Raw genomic sequence first — 12,929 nt, 5'->3', positions numbered from 1 at the left:
GTCCCAAGGGTGCTGGAGCGTTTCCCTTAGACCCACAGCTCTCTTTTCCTTCCTTCTCCAGGTGTGTGTTGGGAAACACTACCATCCTGGCTGAGTTTGCCACAGATGATGAAGTTAGCCGCTTTCTGGCACAAGCTCAGCCCCCTACACCTGCAGCAACCCCAAGTGCACCAGCCACGGGGTGGCAGTCGCTGGAGACCGGCCAGAACCAGTCAGACCCTGTAGGACCTGCGCTGAACCTTTTCGGTGGGTCCACTGGGCTCGGGCAATGGAGCAGCAGTGCTGGTGGCAGCAGCGGGGCTGATCTTGCTGGCGCTTCGTTGTGGGGGCCCCCAAACTATTCTTCTAGCTTATGGGGAGTCCCAACTGTGGAAGATCCCCATAGGATGGGCAGTCCTGCTCCTTTACTACCTGGTGACCTTCTGGGAGGAGGGTCGGATTCAATCTGAACTTAGAACTTTCAACTCTGACCTCGTGACCTTTTTTGGAACAGCAGCAGCACTAACTTGACCTTTTCGTTTTTTTTTTCAACTTGCAATAAATACATTTTTAAAAGGAAAAAAGAAAACGGAGAGAGGAAAAAAAAAAAGGTGGGTCATTGACAGACTGTCTGAGCACATAGTTGCCTCCCTTATAACTTCAGTTTTTTCGTTTGGAATATGAATCCAAAAAAGAGAACATATCACTCTTGAAATACTTGAATCATGAACGCCAACCTAGAAAGACAATGTGAAGCAAGTACACATACCATTTAAATTTAAACACAAAAAAAATTAAAAAAATTAGTTTCTAGTTTTTCACTTTTTTCATGTTATATGGAAGTTGTTGCTAAGAAACATATATACTGAAAAAAAAATAGCTTTTTAACTTTGTTTGCACTGGGTGTGTTTCCGTCCTTAGGTCTACCATGTTTGGGAGGGAGGGAAATTCAAAAGAATTGTTGGGGGAGGGGGGAGGGAAGACTTGACGGAGCCTCACTTTAAAAACAAAAACACAAAAAACCTAAAAAAAAAAAAAAAAAAAAAAAAGGAAAAAATTTGTGATTGGCTGGTTGATAAATACCAGTGTGTTCTGGCACATGTAACTGCCCAGGCATGCTTGTTCTGGTATGTGTGTGCACGTGTGTTCATGTGCATTCACGTGCATCTTCCTGTCTCTGTGTGTGTGTGTGTGCCTGCGTCCCACCCTCCTCCTCCCACCCCACCCTCATTTCTCAAAAAGCTGCATTGCTGACAGTCTGCAGGCTGGCTGGCCGGCCACCCGCTTTTTATTTTATTTTTTAAACTATGAGAACACACAAGCACAGGGAGCTACTGCAACTGAAGCCACTCCGTCAGGCTGCATTGAGACGAAGAGTGCTTTTTCACGATGAGAGCAGGGAGCTCCTTTCCACTTGTGCATTAGCCTGAGAGTGAGATTCTCTAGCTTTCCTCTTGACCTAGCAGTAGAGCGGAGCACTGCCAAGTCCAAAAATCAGAGAGCAGGAGGTACCTCTTGGAGCAGCTGTGTGTTCAGTCTGTTTTTTAAAAGTGAATGGCCACTAGGCACACCTGAGCATCTGTTAAATTTCATGCAGGTCCTTTTTGTTAGTTTGAATGGGAACAGACTATCAGATAGTTTTCAGATTATGTGATGTCTCAAAAGCAGAAAATTTGTGTTCCCTCTTTCCTATGTGAGCAGGTGTGAGAAATTTATCAAAAAAAATCAGGTAATGCTGAATTGAATATTTCTATTGGTTCTCATTTTCATTTGACGAAAACAGAAAATAGTAAGTTGTGAGCAGCCTCCTGGAAGCATCGCAGCTCCTCCCCCTCTGCTCCTCTCTCGCTGAGCGTTACCTGTGCCAGGCCATGGCGTGTTACAGCACCAGGCCATCACTGACAGAGACGTTTACTTAACGAATGTTCTTAAACCAGTGTGTACTTCAAGCGTTTCCCTTTGTTTCTCTGTGTTGTGTATTTCCTGTGTATGTGGTTTTGCTTAGGCAGGAATAACTTAGCAAAGACTTAAGTATTGCACCTTTTTTTTTTGGTTTTGACCTCTTTTTTTTTTTTCTTTTTCTCTTTGTAATGTTGCTTTTTTAATTTCTGTATTTAAAGACTTTTTTTTTTTTTAAAGCATCAATGTAGTAGTACTCTGGGCCGAACAGGGGGCAACGTTTAATCCACAGTTACCACCAACATGTATGTGCTATGTTGAAATCAAAGTATATCAAACTGCTTGTTGTGAAGAGTGACAGCGGACCTGAGGGTACCCCTTTATACAAAACAGGTGGGGGTTGTGGGGAGGGGGACACGTGCTGGTGACAAACTAGCACTTGTGTGGACGCCCCAGTCTGCATCGTACTGTTCAACATAAAGTGCCGACATTCTGTACCAGCAGATACCTGCCCATTCCAGCCCTTGGTGGGAGCAGACCTCTACTGTCCTCTGTAACTTGCTGCTTTCAAGGGAGTCTTTCTTTCTTTCTTTAGCATCTTCAGTGAAGGACACAACAATGCCTGATGCATTTGACTTTTGGTCACGTCTGTGTAGGTGGGTGGATGGGTGTGTACAGGAAAAGGCAAAAAAGTTATTTGCATGTAAGTGGTTTTTGTGAGTCAAAGAATGGGAAATTCTGTAGTCCTGTTGGCATACTCTGTTGATGACAAACCTAGCCTCAAAAGAGATTGACAGGCATAAGTCAAGTGAGCGCTTGCATGAGCCAGTCCGCAGGAAGCCCTTTGCGGGTGGGTGTTCACACTTGAGTTTGCAGCGCTGGTTTGATCCCACAAATGCCTTGTCCAAACTGACTGTGCCCTCATCCTGCTCTCCGGTTTCCATCACCACCGTGCCCCTCTCATCTCTGCCCCGACCATGCGTCTCCTTCCAGCTCCACTGACTGCTCTCCATGTTGGAGCAGAGCCCTGTCACGTGTGGTGACCTCCAGGTGAAGCACAGCTTGTGTTCATACATCTACAAACAGAAGGCTAAATCTTAGTGTCCCTGGGCCAGGAGCTTGTCCCAAGGCTCCTGAGAGCCAGTGGGGACTATCCACTGCCGCTCTTGGTTCACGGCTGTGTCCTGCCCTGCCCTCTTCTCCTCCTGCCTGTTGGGTCCTTGACCTGCACTATGGCTTAGTTGAGTTCCTTACGATACTACGGTGAAAGCCGGGTGCTAGAGCCCCTCTTGTTTACAAGACATAAATGAGGGATTTGAAATATGTAAAAATAAACATGAGAAGCTAAAATGTTCTTCCATCATAAGCTTAAAGGGAAAAAAACTAAAAACTTAAAAAAAAAAAAGACCAAAAAGTGCGTATATATATACATATATATACATATAAATATATATTTTAGATGAAGACTAACTCTGGGAGCATTTAACAGTGTTTTTTGTTTTTGTTTTTAACATTTATTTTCCTGCTTTAAAATTTGCAAGCATTCTCAGGAATTCTAGGGTAGGAAGCCAGTTTTTTGAAGATGGTTTATTTAACCGTATCTTATCCTAGATAGATGGCTGTTTCTTTCCTGTTAATAAACTTTTACAAGTTCCTGAAACTTCAAAAAGTTTAAACAATTTTTACTTAAAAAATTGTAAAAAGAAAAGTCTCCAAACATTATTGTCATACTGGGGATCATACATTTTAAAACATATAGAAAGAAATATTTTTTAAAAATTACCAATTTAGCAGCAACAGGTAAATTCATTATCTTAAAAAATATGGGAGAAGGATTAAGAGCACCTTCACGGACTATTTGAAATCGCGTGTAATGTAATAGGGAGTGTTTGGAGAGTGGGGATGCTGTCACCTCATTCCTTTCCCTGTAAGGCTGAACTGGAACCTCCCCGAGCCATTTTAATTTTTTCAATGGAACCCTTCTCCCTGTCCCTTCAACCCCAGCAACAAAAGAAAGAAATACAGAAAGAAACAACAGCTTTAAAAATAAAATAAGAGTAATTCTAATCTGTAAAATAGTACGGTTGGATTGCTGAGAATCTATGTAAAGAGTTAGGAAATATAGGTTAATAATTTTTGGAACAAATTTTAAACATAGGCATTACTAGAGGAAATTATATATGGACTGTTCTATTAATGAAGAATGTCTGTCTCACCTCTGTTTGTCATGGGAAGAGGAGGAGAAAATGTAGAAGAATCTAATAAGGAACAAGTGATTTTACTTTCTTAGCTCCCAGCTACTGTTGTACTTGTTTTAATTGCTGTTTTGAGGATCTGCTGCTTAATTATCTCCCTCCCTCCTCAGAGATCTGGAGTGTTTCCTTTCAGTTTTGGATGTTGAGTTCTTCTTTCATATCCTTTCTGGGGCCCAGGGTCAGCATTCCCAAGCATGACCACAGCTTCTTTCAAACTTAAGCTTCGCAGTGGGAAGGAGATTCTGGCTCCACAGGGAAGGGAGTGGGTGGGTCGCTGCCTGCAGTGTCTCCAAAGCCGCTTTAGTGCCTTCGCTCACACACCCAGACATCCCAGGCAGGGGACACGAATGTGCCCATGGTCCAGTCCCTCCACAGCCCGTAGGATGCTTGCCCAGGAAGGTGATTAGAGTGGTCCTAAACAGGACCCAAAGGCAGTGGGCTAAATTCAACAGATGAACAGAAATCAAGGAAGCTAAACAGGCTTTTATGTTGTGATATGTGGAATGCCAAGTTCCTTCCTCGTGTGTGTGCCCTCCCTTGCCCAGCGTAGACTTCTCCAGGTGTGTAATGGTTACTGCTCCTGCGATGGGGAAAGTCTCTGTGCTGAGCCAGTGGAAGGAGGTTCCTGTTTTTCTGCTTCTTCTGCCTACCCGCCCTTTTTCACCTTGCTGAAAGCTCTGCTTTATTGGTTGGCAGTGACCTAAGAACAGGTTATGGTGAGGGTATCATTAAAGAGGAAAGCTCTTTTCTTTCCATTGTATTTTTTTGGCAAGAGCCATGTCTACCAAGAAGTTAGGTGGCTTTGGTGTACTTAGAAAATTCAGTGGGTGTGTCCTCTTTTCCAGCACATTATGGCATATATACCGAGGCCACCCTCATTTCATAGATTTTACTTTGTACACATTTTGGACATGTAAGCATGAGTTTTCCATTTTGTAGTAGGGTTTTTTTGTTGTTTTTTTTGTTTTGTTTTTGTTTTTGTTTTGTTTTTTAAACATTTGATTGCTAGAGTGGCTGGAAGTGTGTATATCTCTTAAACATCACAAACTTGGTTTCTGTCTACCACATGAGTAGCCAAAAGAAAAACAAAGTGAAATAGGGAAAGGGTTGTCTTCCATCAGACAGGGGCCTCTGCTGCCAGAGAGAATCCAGTGCCATTTTGACCCCACTTCAGGTGTTGAAAATCTCAGTTCTCTGCAACCCTGGGAAGAAATTATAATACCTCCATCTCCTTCATCCCTGTCCCTACAAGTGTTCCATTCACAACGCTCATGAGTCAGGACTTAGCAGTGCTTCAAGTGAAGATTCCAAACCATGGGTTCAGTCCCTAGCACCACACAGAAAGAAATATTCCAAACCACATTTTTTCATCAGCATTGTCCTTGTCCCCTTCCTTCCCTTTTCCACATTAGCCACTTATTGCCCAGTTAGTTTCACTTTAGCAGCTGATGTTCAGTTACTATGGCTGCTGTCCTAAGAATTTCCCCAACTCTTCTGACACGAATGTAGCCTAAGTAAGTGGTTCTTCCACACTCCTGTAGTTTGAATGTGCTATATAAGGTGTGCAAGGGAAGGAGAAAGACACAAGAAATTCCTGCCTAAGAATTTGGAAGCACCTTTATTAACATGTCTATGAGAAACTAAAAGTTCACAGACTTTTAAGAGCAAATATTCCTTTCACTTTCACCCTTTTCATGGAGGGGGTGTGGTTTTGTGAGTTAGCAGCAAGATTCCATTTGAACCTCAGATGCTGTGTCCTTCTTCATCTTATTTTTCGTATAGTGTCATCTTGACTCTAGTATCTGTGCTGAGCAAAATGCTCAGTCAAGCAAAGCCTGTTTCCTTCCAAGTGTAAACAGGGTGTTTTCAGTAGACTTGGCTTAATAGCCGTTTCTAAGGTTAGGGCACAACTGAGTCCTGTATATCAAAGGTCTCATTCTAGCTGGGCGCGGTGGCACACCTGTTATTCCAGCAACTCGGGAGGCTGAGGCAGGAGAATTGCGAGTTCTAGACCATTCTTAGCAACTTAACAAAACCCTGTCTCAAAATTTTAAAAAAAGGACTAGAGAGTAGCTTAGTGGAAGAGGGGCCCCTGGGTTTAATCCCCAGTTCCTTCCCCCACTACAAAAAAAAAAAAAAAAAATTCCATTTTTCTCCATCCACATAGTTTAAATTCAGCATATAAAGCTTTGTTGTTTAGGGGTTTGAGTTTTTAGTTTTATTTTGTTTTTTGTTAAGATCTTCAGGTAAGAGTAGTCTTTTGTTTTTTGTTTTGGTTTTTCCGGTGCTGGGATTGAACCCAGAGCTTTGTGCATGTGAGGCAGGCACTCAATCACCTGAGCTGTAGCCCCAGCCTCCAGGAGTAGATATTTTTAGCTGGTCAAAAAACAAATCAAACTTTTTTCTCCAATGTTTTTGCCAAGTTTTGTCATATTTCATGTCTGTGCATTAACTATACTACTTAGAAAGAAGTTTAATTCTGCGATGATGATTTTCCTCCTGCAAGAGTAAAACTAAGGCCACTGATAGTGCAGATAAGAATTTTGTATTGTCTGTCTTTAGACCTCATTCACAAAAATAGGGTACCCTCTAGCCCTGCTGCACACCAGGCTGTGCCCCCTTTCTGTCTTAATCTATAAGAATATCAACAATCTCGAATATTATTTCCATGTCCAGAGTTTGTGCACACAGTATGATATGATTTGTAGGCTTATGGCCAGTGCCAAAGGCATGTGAAGGTCCCCATTTGTCCAGTGATAGTGTTTTCTTCTTTTAATTTTGACATGGGCTATGGTGGTATCATATTCTTTAGATTTGAAATATTTGTTGACTCCAAAAACCTATGAATATAGTAATAGCTTAATAAAAACTGAGCATCAATCCTCCCTAAACTGCCCACATACCTCCCCACCTCCTACCCGACTCTGCCAAAGGAGGCCATGAACATCTACAGGGCGAAGAAGCAGGAATGCTGGGCAGGGAGTGGAGAGTAGCTTCCCCACCAGCCCAGCATCCACACGTGATCACTTGGACTAGGTCCTGAGTGATTATGAAGTATTTCTAATGTTTGAGTTGTTTTTGTTTTAAACCATCCCTCACCCTCCAAAAAAGTAGCAAACTGACAGAAACTGCAAGTGTTTGCTTCACAGAATTTAAATAGTTCCCTTTTCAGTCAGCCGCACACCTGGATTTGCTTTTAACAAGACACTGCATGCCAGGAACTCCCTCTCCAGAGGGTCTCTGCAAGGCTCAGTCATTGATTCTTCATTGTGGCAAACACATGTCCTTTCATGGGAGGACAAAGGTCAAGTAAATGCAACAGACAAGAGGTTTTCTGTGAAAACAGTGTTTCCCTGAAGCAGTGTGTGCCTCCTGAGTCATTGCTTTGGAAATAAATTCCCTATTATAATTGGCCCAATCCAGCGAGCATTGTTATGTTGTGACAGATTTTTCAAAAAGAGTAATTATTTTGTCCTTCTTTCCTTTCCCTTCACACTGACTTCCTAGACCTCCTGGTGAACTAGGCATTCCTCCTTGGGCACTTGGGCACCGGAAGGTGTACCCCGCTCTGGGGGTGGGGATGGGTGGTAAAGAACTGGAGGCTGTGAGGAAGAGCGGACTCACAGAGGAAGGCAGTAGATTGCCAAATGTGAAAAGAGGATTTATGCAAAACAAAGCAAAAACCTCAAGAGCCCTTCAAGAAGTCACATGCCTTGTAAAGGTAGTGTGGTTTTTTGTTGTTGTTTGTTTTTCTACAAGTGATGCATTTTAGCCTGACACTTGCCAGAAATTTCGGGTTAAGTTAGCATAAATGTGTTTAAAACACCACCTCCTCCATTCCCTTTTAATTTTGTCCCAGAAATCACTCAAGTGAAGTACCTCTGAATGTGCCTTGGTGAGTTCAGAGACCGTCTCTCTGAGGTAGAGGCCACCCATTGTGGTGAACACAGAAAGACGGTCATCGGTCAGTCGGTCTTTGGGATAGTGGAGTTCTCTGGAAGCCCTGGGGCAGCTGTTGAGCTTTCATTAGCATCCGTGTTGCACATGTAGTTGTGTCGAAGAGATTCTGGGGCTCTGGAGAGGAGAGGATGAAGTGCAATTGCACAAGTGACAGAGGCCTGGGTTAGTCCGAGAGTGCAAGTTTGGTTTTGGTATCTGAGTTCCCTAGTTTTCTCTGTGTGTGTGTGTGTGTGTGTGTGTGTGTGTGTGTGTGTGTGTGTGTACACACACATGCATGCCTGTGACTGTTTAATTTCCTGTGTTTCCGTAACCATGGAGAATTGGAATAAGGTGATATCTGTGACACATTCATTCATGCATGTAAAGAAGGCATTTTCTGGCTGGCTCCTGTGTGTGCAGCTCGGGCTATACATTTACCCTTATTTACCCTTTCATTCTGTATCCTGAGAAAGTCATTGTTTTCCCCAGTGGAAGTCCCATCATCTTGCCGTTTATGCACACAGGGTATTGCACACAAGGAAAAAGGTTTTGAAAGAGTTAAGATTGAAGTTTGTGAGAAAGAAAAGGAAAATTTGCAGTCATGTTTTATTTCTTCAGCAATTATTATAGTTAAACATAGAAATCTGCAGTGTCTCTTTATTTGTTCTGATGTTTTCAACAATTCCACCTCTTCTCCCCACTCCTATCTTCAAAAGAAATACCAAGTGGATGCTAAGGGCCATTCCCACAGTTCCTCACAGCTCCCCCACAGAGGAAAGCAGTCCCTAGATTCCTTCAGGAAGACAAAGGGAGGAGGGGAGCCTGGGCTTTCTTGCTTCACTCTCATTCCTCTCTGATGGCCTTGAAATGTATTATTATGCAAATGTGAATTTTGATACTGAATTTAAGAAGAGGTTGTTGGATTTTTTTTTCTTTTTTCAAAAAAAAAAAAGGTCCATATGTGGTCATCATTGCTTCTTTATTTTGTAACGTGAATTGTAACTATGCATTCTGCAAAAGGGGGGAGGAGGGCGGAGGGGAAGAGGGTTGCTTTGAGTCCTTGTTCTCCAGTTTCTGTGTCCATGGTATCCCCACATCATGGAGGGAGGGGGAGTGAGAGAAGATGCGCCAAGGTTGCCACTGTGGGATCAAAAGAGACCTGAGGCCTCTTGCCATGGTTGGCAGGTCAGATGACCAGGCATATTCAGGGGGCCTGCAGCTCCTAACTACCAGTATGGTACAGGATCCCTGATCCTAGCTGTGCAGTGTTAATCCAGGGAAACTGGGACCCCAAAGGCTCCAGTGTTCTCTGGACAAAGAAGTCTCATCCTTTCCTGAATCCAGAACCCTTCAGCTCAGGAAACCATGCCTCCCTTGTGCTGATCTTGAAGTAAATCTTTATGTCAATTCAAAAATGCTTCCTCTTCTCCTTTTTAATTTCTCTCTTCTTTTTTAATCATTGTTAAGTGAACTTATTCTTAATTATGAGGGAACTGCCCTCCTCTGTGAGGAAGAGGGCTGTTGCCTGCTGTTGCTTGGCAGGCAAGAAAAGATTCTCTTCCCTTCCCCAACCGCTGTCCTACAGTCAGATGGAATCTCTCTGCTTCCCCCTGCATTTATGATGCTGTTCCTGTGGTGAGCAGTGAGTGAGTGACATGGGAAGGCCTGCGTAATCCTCTTCTTAGTTCTAACAGAATTCCTTTGATCTTGCCTGTGATACATCATGGCACCTGTACTGCTCTGGCCTAGGCATTATTTGCAGCACACAGTATCATAAGCAAGAGATTGTTCGGCCTGTATTCAGTGTTTTCCATGCAGCAACTTTTGTTGTTGATGTTCACAGTACTGTAACGAGTAGCAGACTTGATCACAGTCTCCTCGTGCCGGTGCAGGACTGCATAGGCATGACCTTATCAGGGTTTTGCTCTGCTAGATTGCCTTTAAACAAAAAAACAGATCCTGATGTTTCAACTGTCAACACAAAACAATACCTCGAGGTACAGTGCCCCTGCAATGGAAACCCTTAACTCCTGTCTCCTTTTTGACATTGGTGAGTTATTCTTTAAAAAATATAAATGTGTAAATAGCAGGATAACTTTAAAAACATTGTTTGCTGTGAAAGTAACCCTAAAATATGATATTTTCCATACTAAGCCATCAAAAGTCTCAGATCTGAATCCTTTCATGTTTAAGAAGCAAAGACAGAGCAGGTCAGTAGAATGAATCTGTTTCCAGGTGGAGCTGTGTCTGTCGCTCTGCCTCACAGTGACCGCAGACCAATGTCCAACCCTGTCTTCTTAACTACTGCCATCTGTTCCAGTATCCCAGCACTGGGGTGGGGGTTATGTGGATTTCTCTGGAAGATCTGTCCTGTGCTGGGACTCCAGGGGGTTTCTAGGCAAGACTTTGAGTACACACACACACCTTGGATATCACTTTGTAGTTGACAAGGGGATTTTCAGTTTGTGCTAAAAAATTTATAGTCTTGTCAGATTGTGATGCTTTTGAAATATATGGATTTCTTATAAGGAAACTCATCTAAGGAGACAATGCTAACAACCTTGAAGGCCGTGCACATCTTCAGATCTTCCTCCTTCCATCAGACTTGAGGGAAATACCTTTTAACACCAAGCTCATAGGACTCTTGTCAGTTACTAGCTTCCTGGATTTGGGTCCCCATGAGACAGGGTTGGATTGGATCCTGTTGAATGGCTTCTTTACCCCCACCCCAGCTCTTTGAAAGTAAACTGTTGAGAAACCCTTTCTAGTGTGCTCTCCCTGGACTTGCTTAGTGACGACTCCTCTGAGGAAGAAGCTGGATGATAAGTACATGTTCATTCTCCACCCACCTTCTGATTCGGGTTCTGTGAACTTGGAATTCTCCTTCTGTTGTTACCTGGAGGCCGTTACCTAGCAGTCTCCTTCTTCTGATCCTCATGGGTTCTACCTGCCTTTCTGCCCTTCTCTGATGCTCCCAAAGGGCTTTGCTGATCTCCACACCTCTTTCCTGGGACACCTCCCCACTACCACCCTTTGCACACACCAGTGACCAAAGTGTACACAGTGATCTCAGAAGATAACAAAATGGTGCACGCTCCTGAATGTGCTCCCAGAGACACGTGCACAAGACTCTGCACCCTTGGCCTTAATCTCAGCACGACTTAAGGTGCAGGAACATTTTTAACAAGTTAAAAAAAAAAAAAAACTGGGAGGGAAATAAAGCAGATATAACAGCTAACCACGCCCACTCCTAACTCCCCATAATTTGCTTAAAACTTCACATTCTGAATCTGCCCCATCCCATCCCTGTTTTGCGTAACCAAAAACAGACAACAAAAGCAATCTGAGGAGAGGTTTCTTGACTATTTTTATCTTTCTCCCTTTCGATGGAGATATAAATGCTGCTTGGGTTCCATAATCCTAGGGGGCTATGTTTACATAGTGAAATACATCCTACCAAATCAGGAAACAGTGAATAGTGGAAGTCACTTCAGTGAGGAGTCACTGAGGGTGAACCTGAGATACCGGAGGATCTGGGGGTGTGGCTGAGGAGGAGAGGCAGAGAGGTATCACCAAATCCTTGTGACATGGGCTCCCTCCTTCCCTCCTCCACAGCTCTCCTTGCCCCCTTTAAACAGAAGGTGCAGAGAAGGCATCAAAAGGAGGCTGGATTTTTTAAGAGGCAGCTTTCCAACTTTGCACACAAACAGGTAACAGAAGGTACAGCAAAAAAAAAAAAACACCTCTCATCTGAAACACTCGGCAGAAACAAAACCTGTCAAAAGGACTAAATAGCTGCACATATTGATGCTCTCTGCAAGTTACCTATAAGTGTTTTGTTTTTCTTATACTTGAAATAGCTTTTACAATATTATTTTGGTGGCTTTCTTTTCTCTCTTCAGATGGGCAATAGAGAAAGAGGATGATGGGATTTAAGGACACTTGGGGGAGAAAAGGGAGGACATGGCATTGTCTTTTTTATTAAATAGAGGTTTAATCAAACTCCCATATGTTGACATTGCTCCTCGTGTTACTGGTTTTACATGGACACAGAAACTAGGCACTTTAGAGGTGCACTTGCACGGCAGGCTGGGCCCCCCTTTTCTATATTTTATTTTACTTTTTTAGTATAGTGGTACTTAAAATCACTGGTTCACTTAAAAACAATAAAATGTTAAACTCTACTAATGTACAAATAAGCTGAAAAGTTGCATTTTATGTGTATTTTTTGCCATAGCAGGTACTGTATTTCTCATGCTGGATTTCAAAAAAAAATATATATATATATATATATGTGTGTGTGTGTATATATATATATATCAAAAACAAACAAAAAAAACTGAAGGGTGGTGTTTTATTGGATTGTGACAGGTTGAGTAATAAGGAATTAAGTCGTCGTCATTTCATTAAAACTGAGAGATGATGTAATGCATATATGAGAGTTTTCTGAAGGGTTTTTTTGGGCTTTTAAACAGCTTATTTTTGTTTTTGTTTAGTTTTTTATTTTATTTTATTTTGGAAAGATATGATTGTATTATGTGCAACTCAGTTGCTTACATTATAACTACAAAATATTTTTGGGTTCCTGGAAAAAAAAAAAGAAAAAAGACTAATAAATGTGTTTGGCTGCTAAGCATTTACTATTGTGGTTTCTTGTTTTATTCTGCCAGTTTAATTTCCTCCTTTGTTGAAAGTTTTATCATTTTTCCCCCTCCTCTTCTTGTCTCTCCCTGCTCCATATATAAAAGCTTTAAATTTGGGGCTCAAATTTGTCCATTTTGTCTTGCTGTGTGGTATTGTTGGGTTGATGTCGGACTGTGGGTCCATTTGTGCTGCTTGCTGCCTGCCCTGGTGCTG

General features: G+C 42.5%; 1 protein-coding gene across 6 annotated transcripts in view; it reads left to right on the top strand.

The window, feature by feature from the left end:
• Tnrc6b (trinucleotide repeat containing adaptor 6B) overlaps positions 1-12,708 on the top strand; it is a 248,970-nt gene extending 236,262 nt beyond the window's left edge. For all 6 annotated transcript variants that reach the window (XM_078052689.1, XM_078052688.1, XM_078052690.1 and 3 more), the window contains one exon: positions 62-12,708. In XM_078052689.1, coding sequence (XP_077908815.1) covers positions 62-449 — 388 coding nt within the window. In that variant the 3' untranslated portion in view covers positions 450-12,708. The remainder of the gene's footprint in view (positions 1-61) is intronic.
• Positions 12,709-12,929: the final 221 nt, after the last annotated feature.

Source organism: Ictidomys tridecemlineatus, chromosome 6, assembly GCF_052094955.1.
Source record: "Ictidomys tridecemlineatus isolate mIctTri1 chromosome 6, mIctTri1.hap1, whole genome shotgun sequence".
Lineage (NCBI taxonomy): Eukaryota > Metazoa > Chordata > Mammalia > Rodentia > Sciuridae > Ictidomys > Ictidomys tridecemlineatus.
This window is presented reverse-complemented; position numbering and strand designations above follow the sequence as displayed.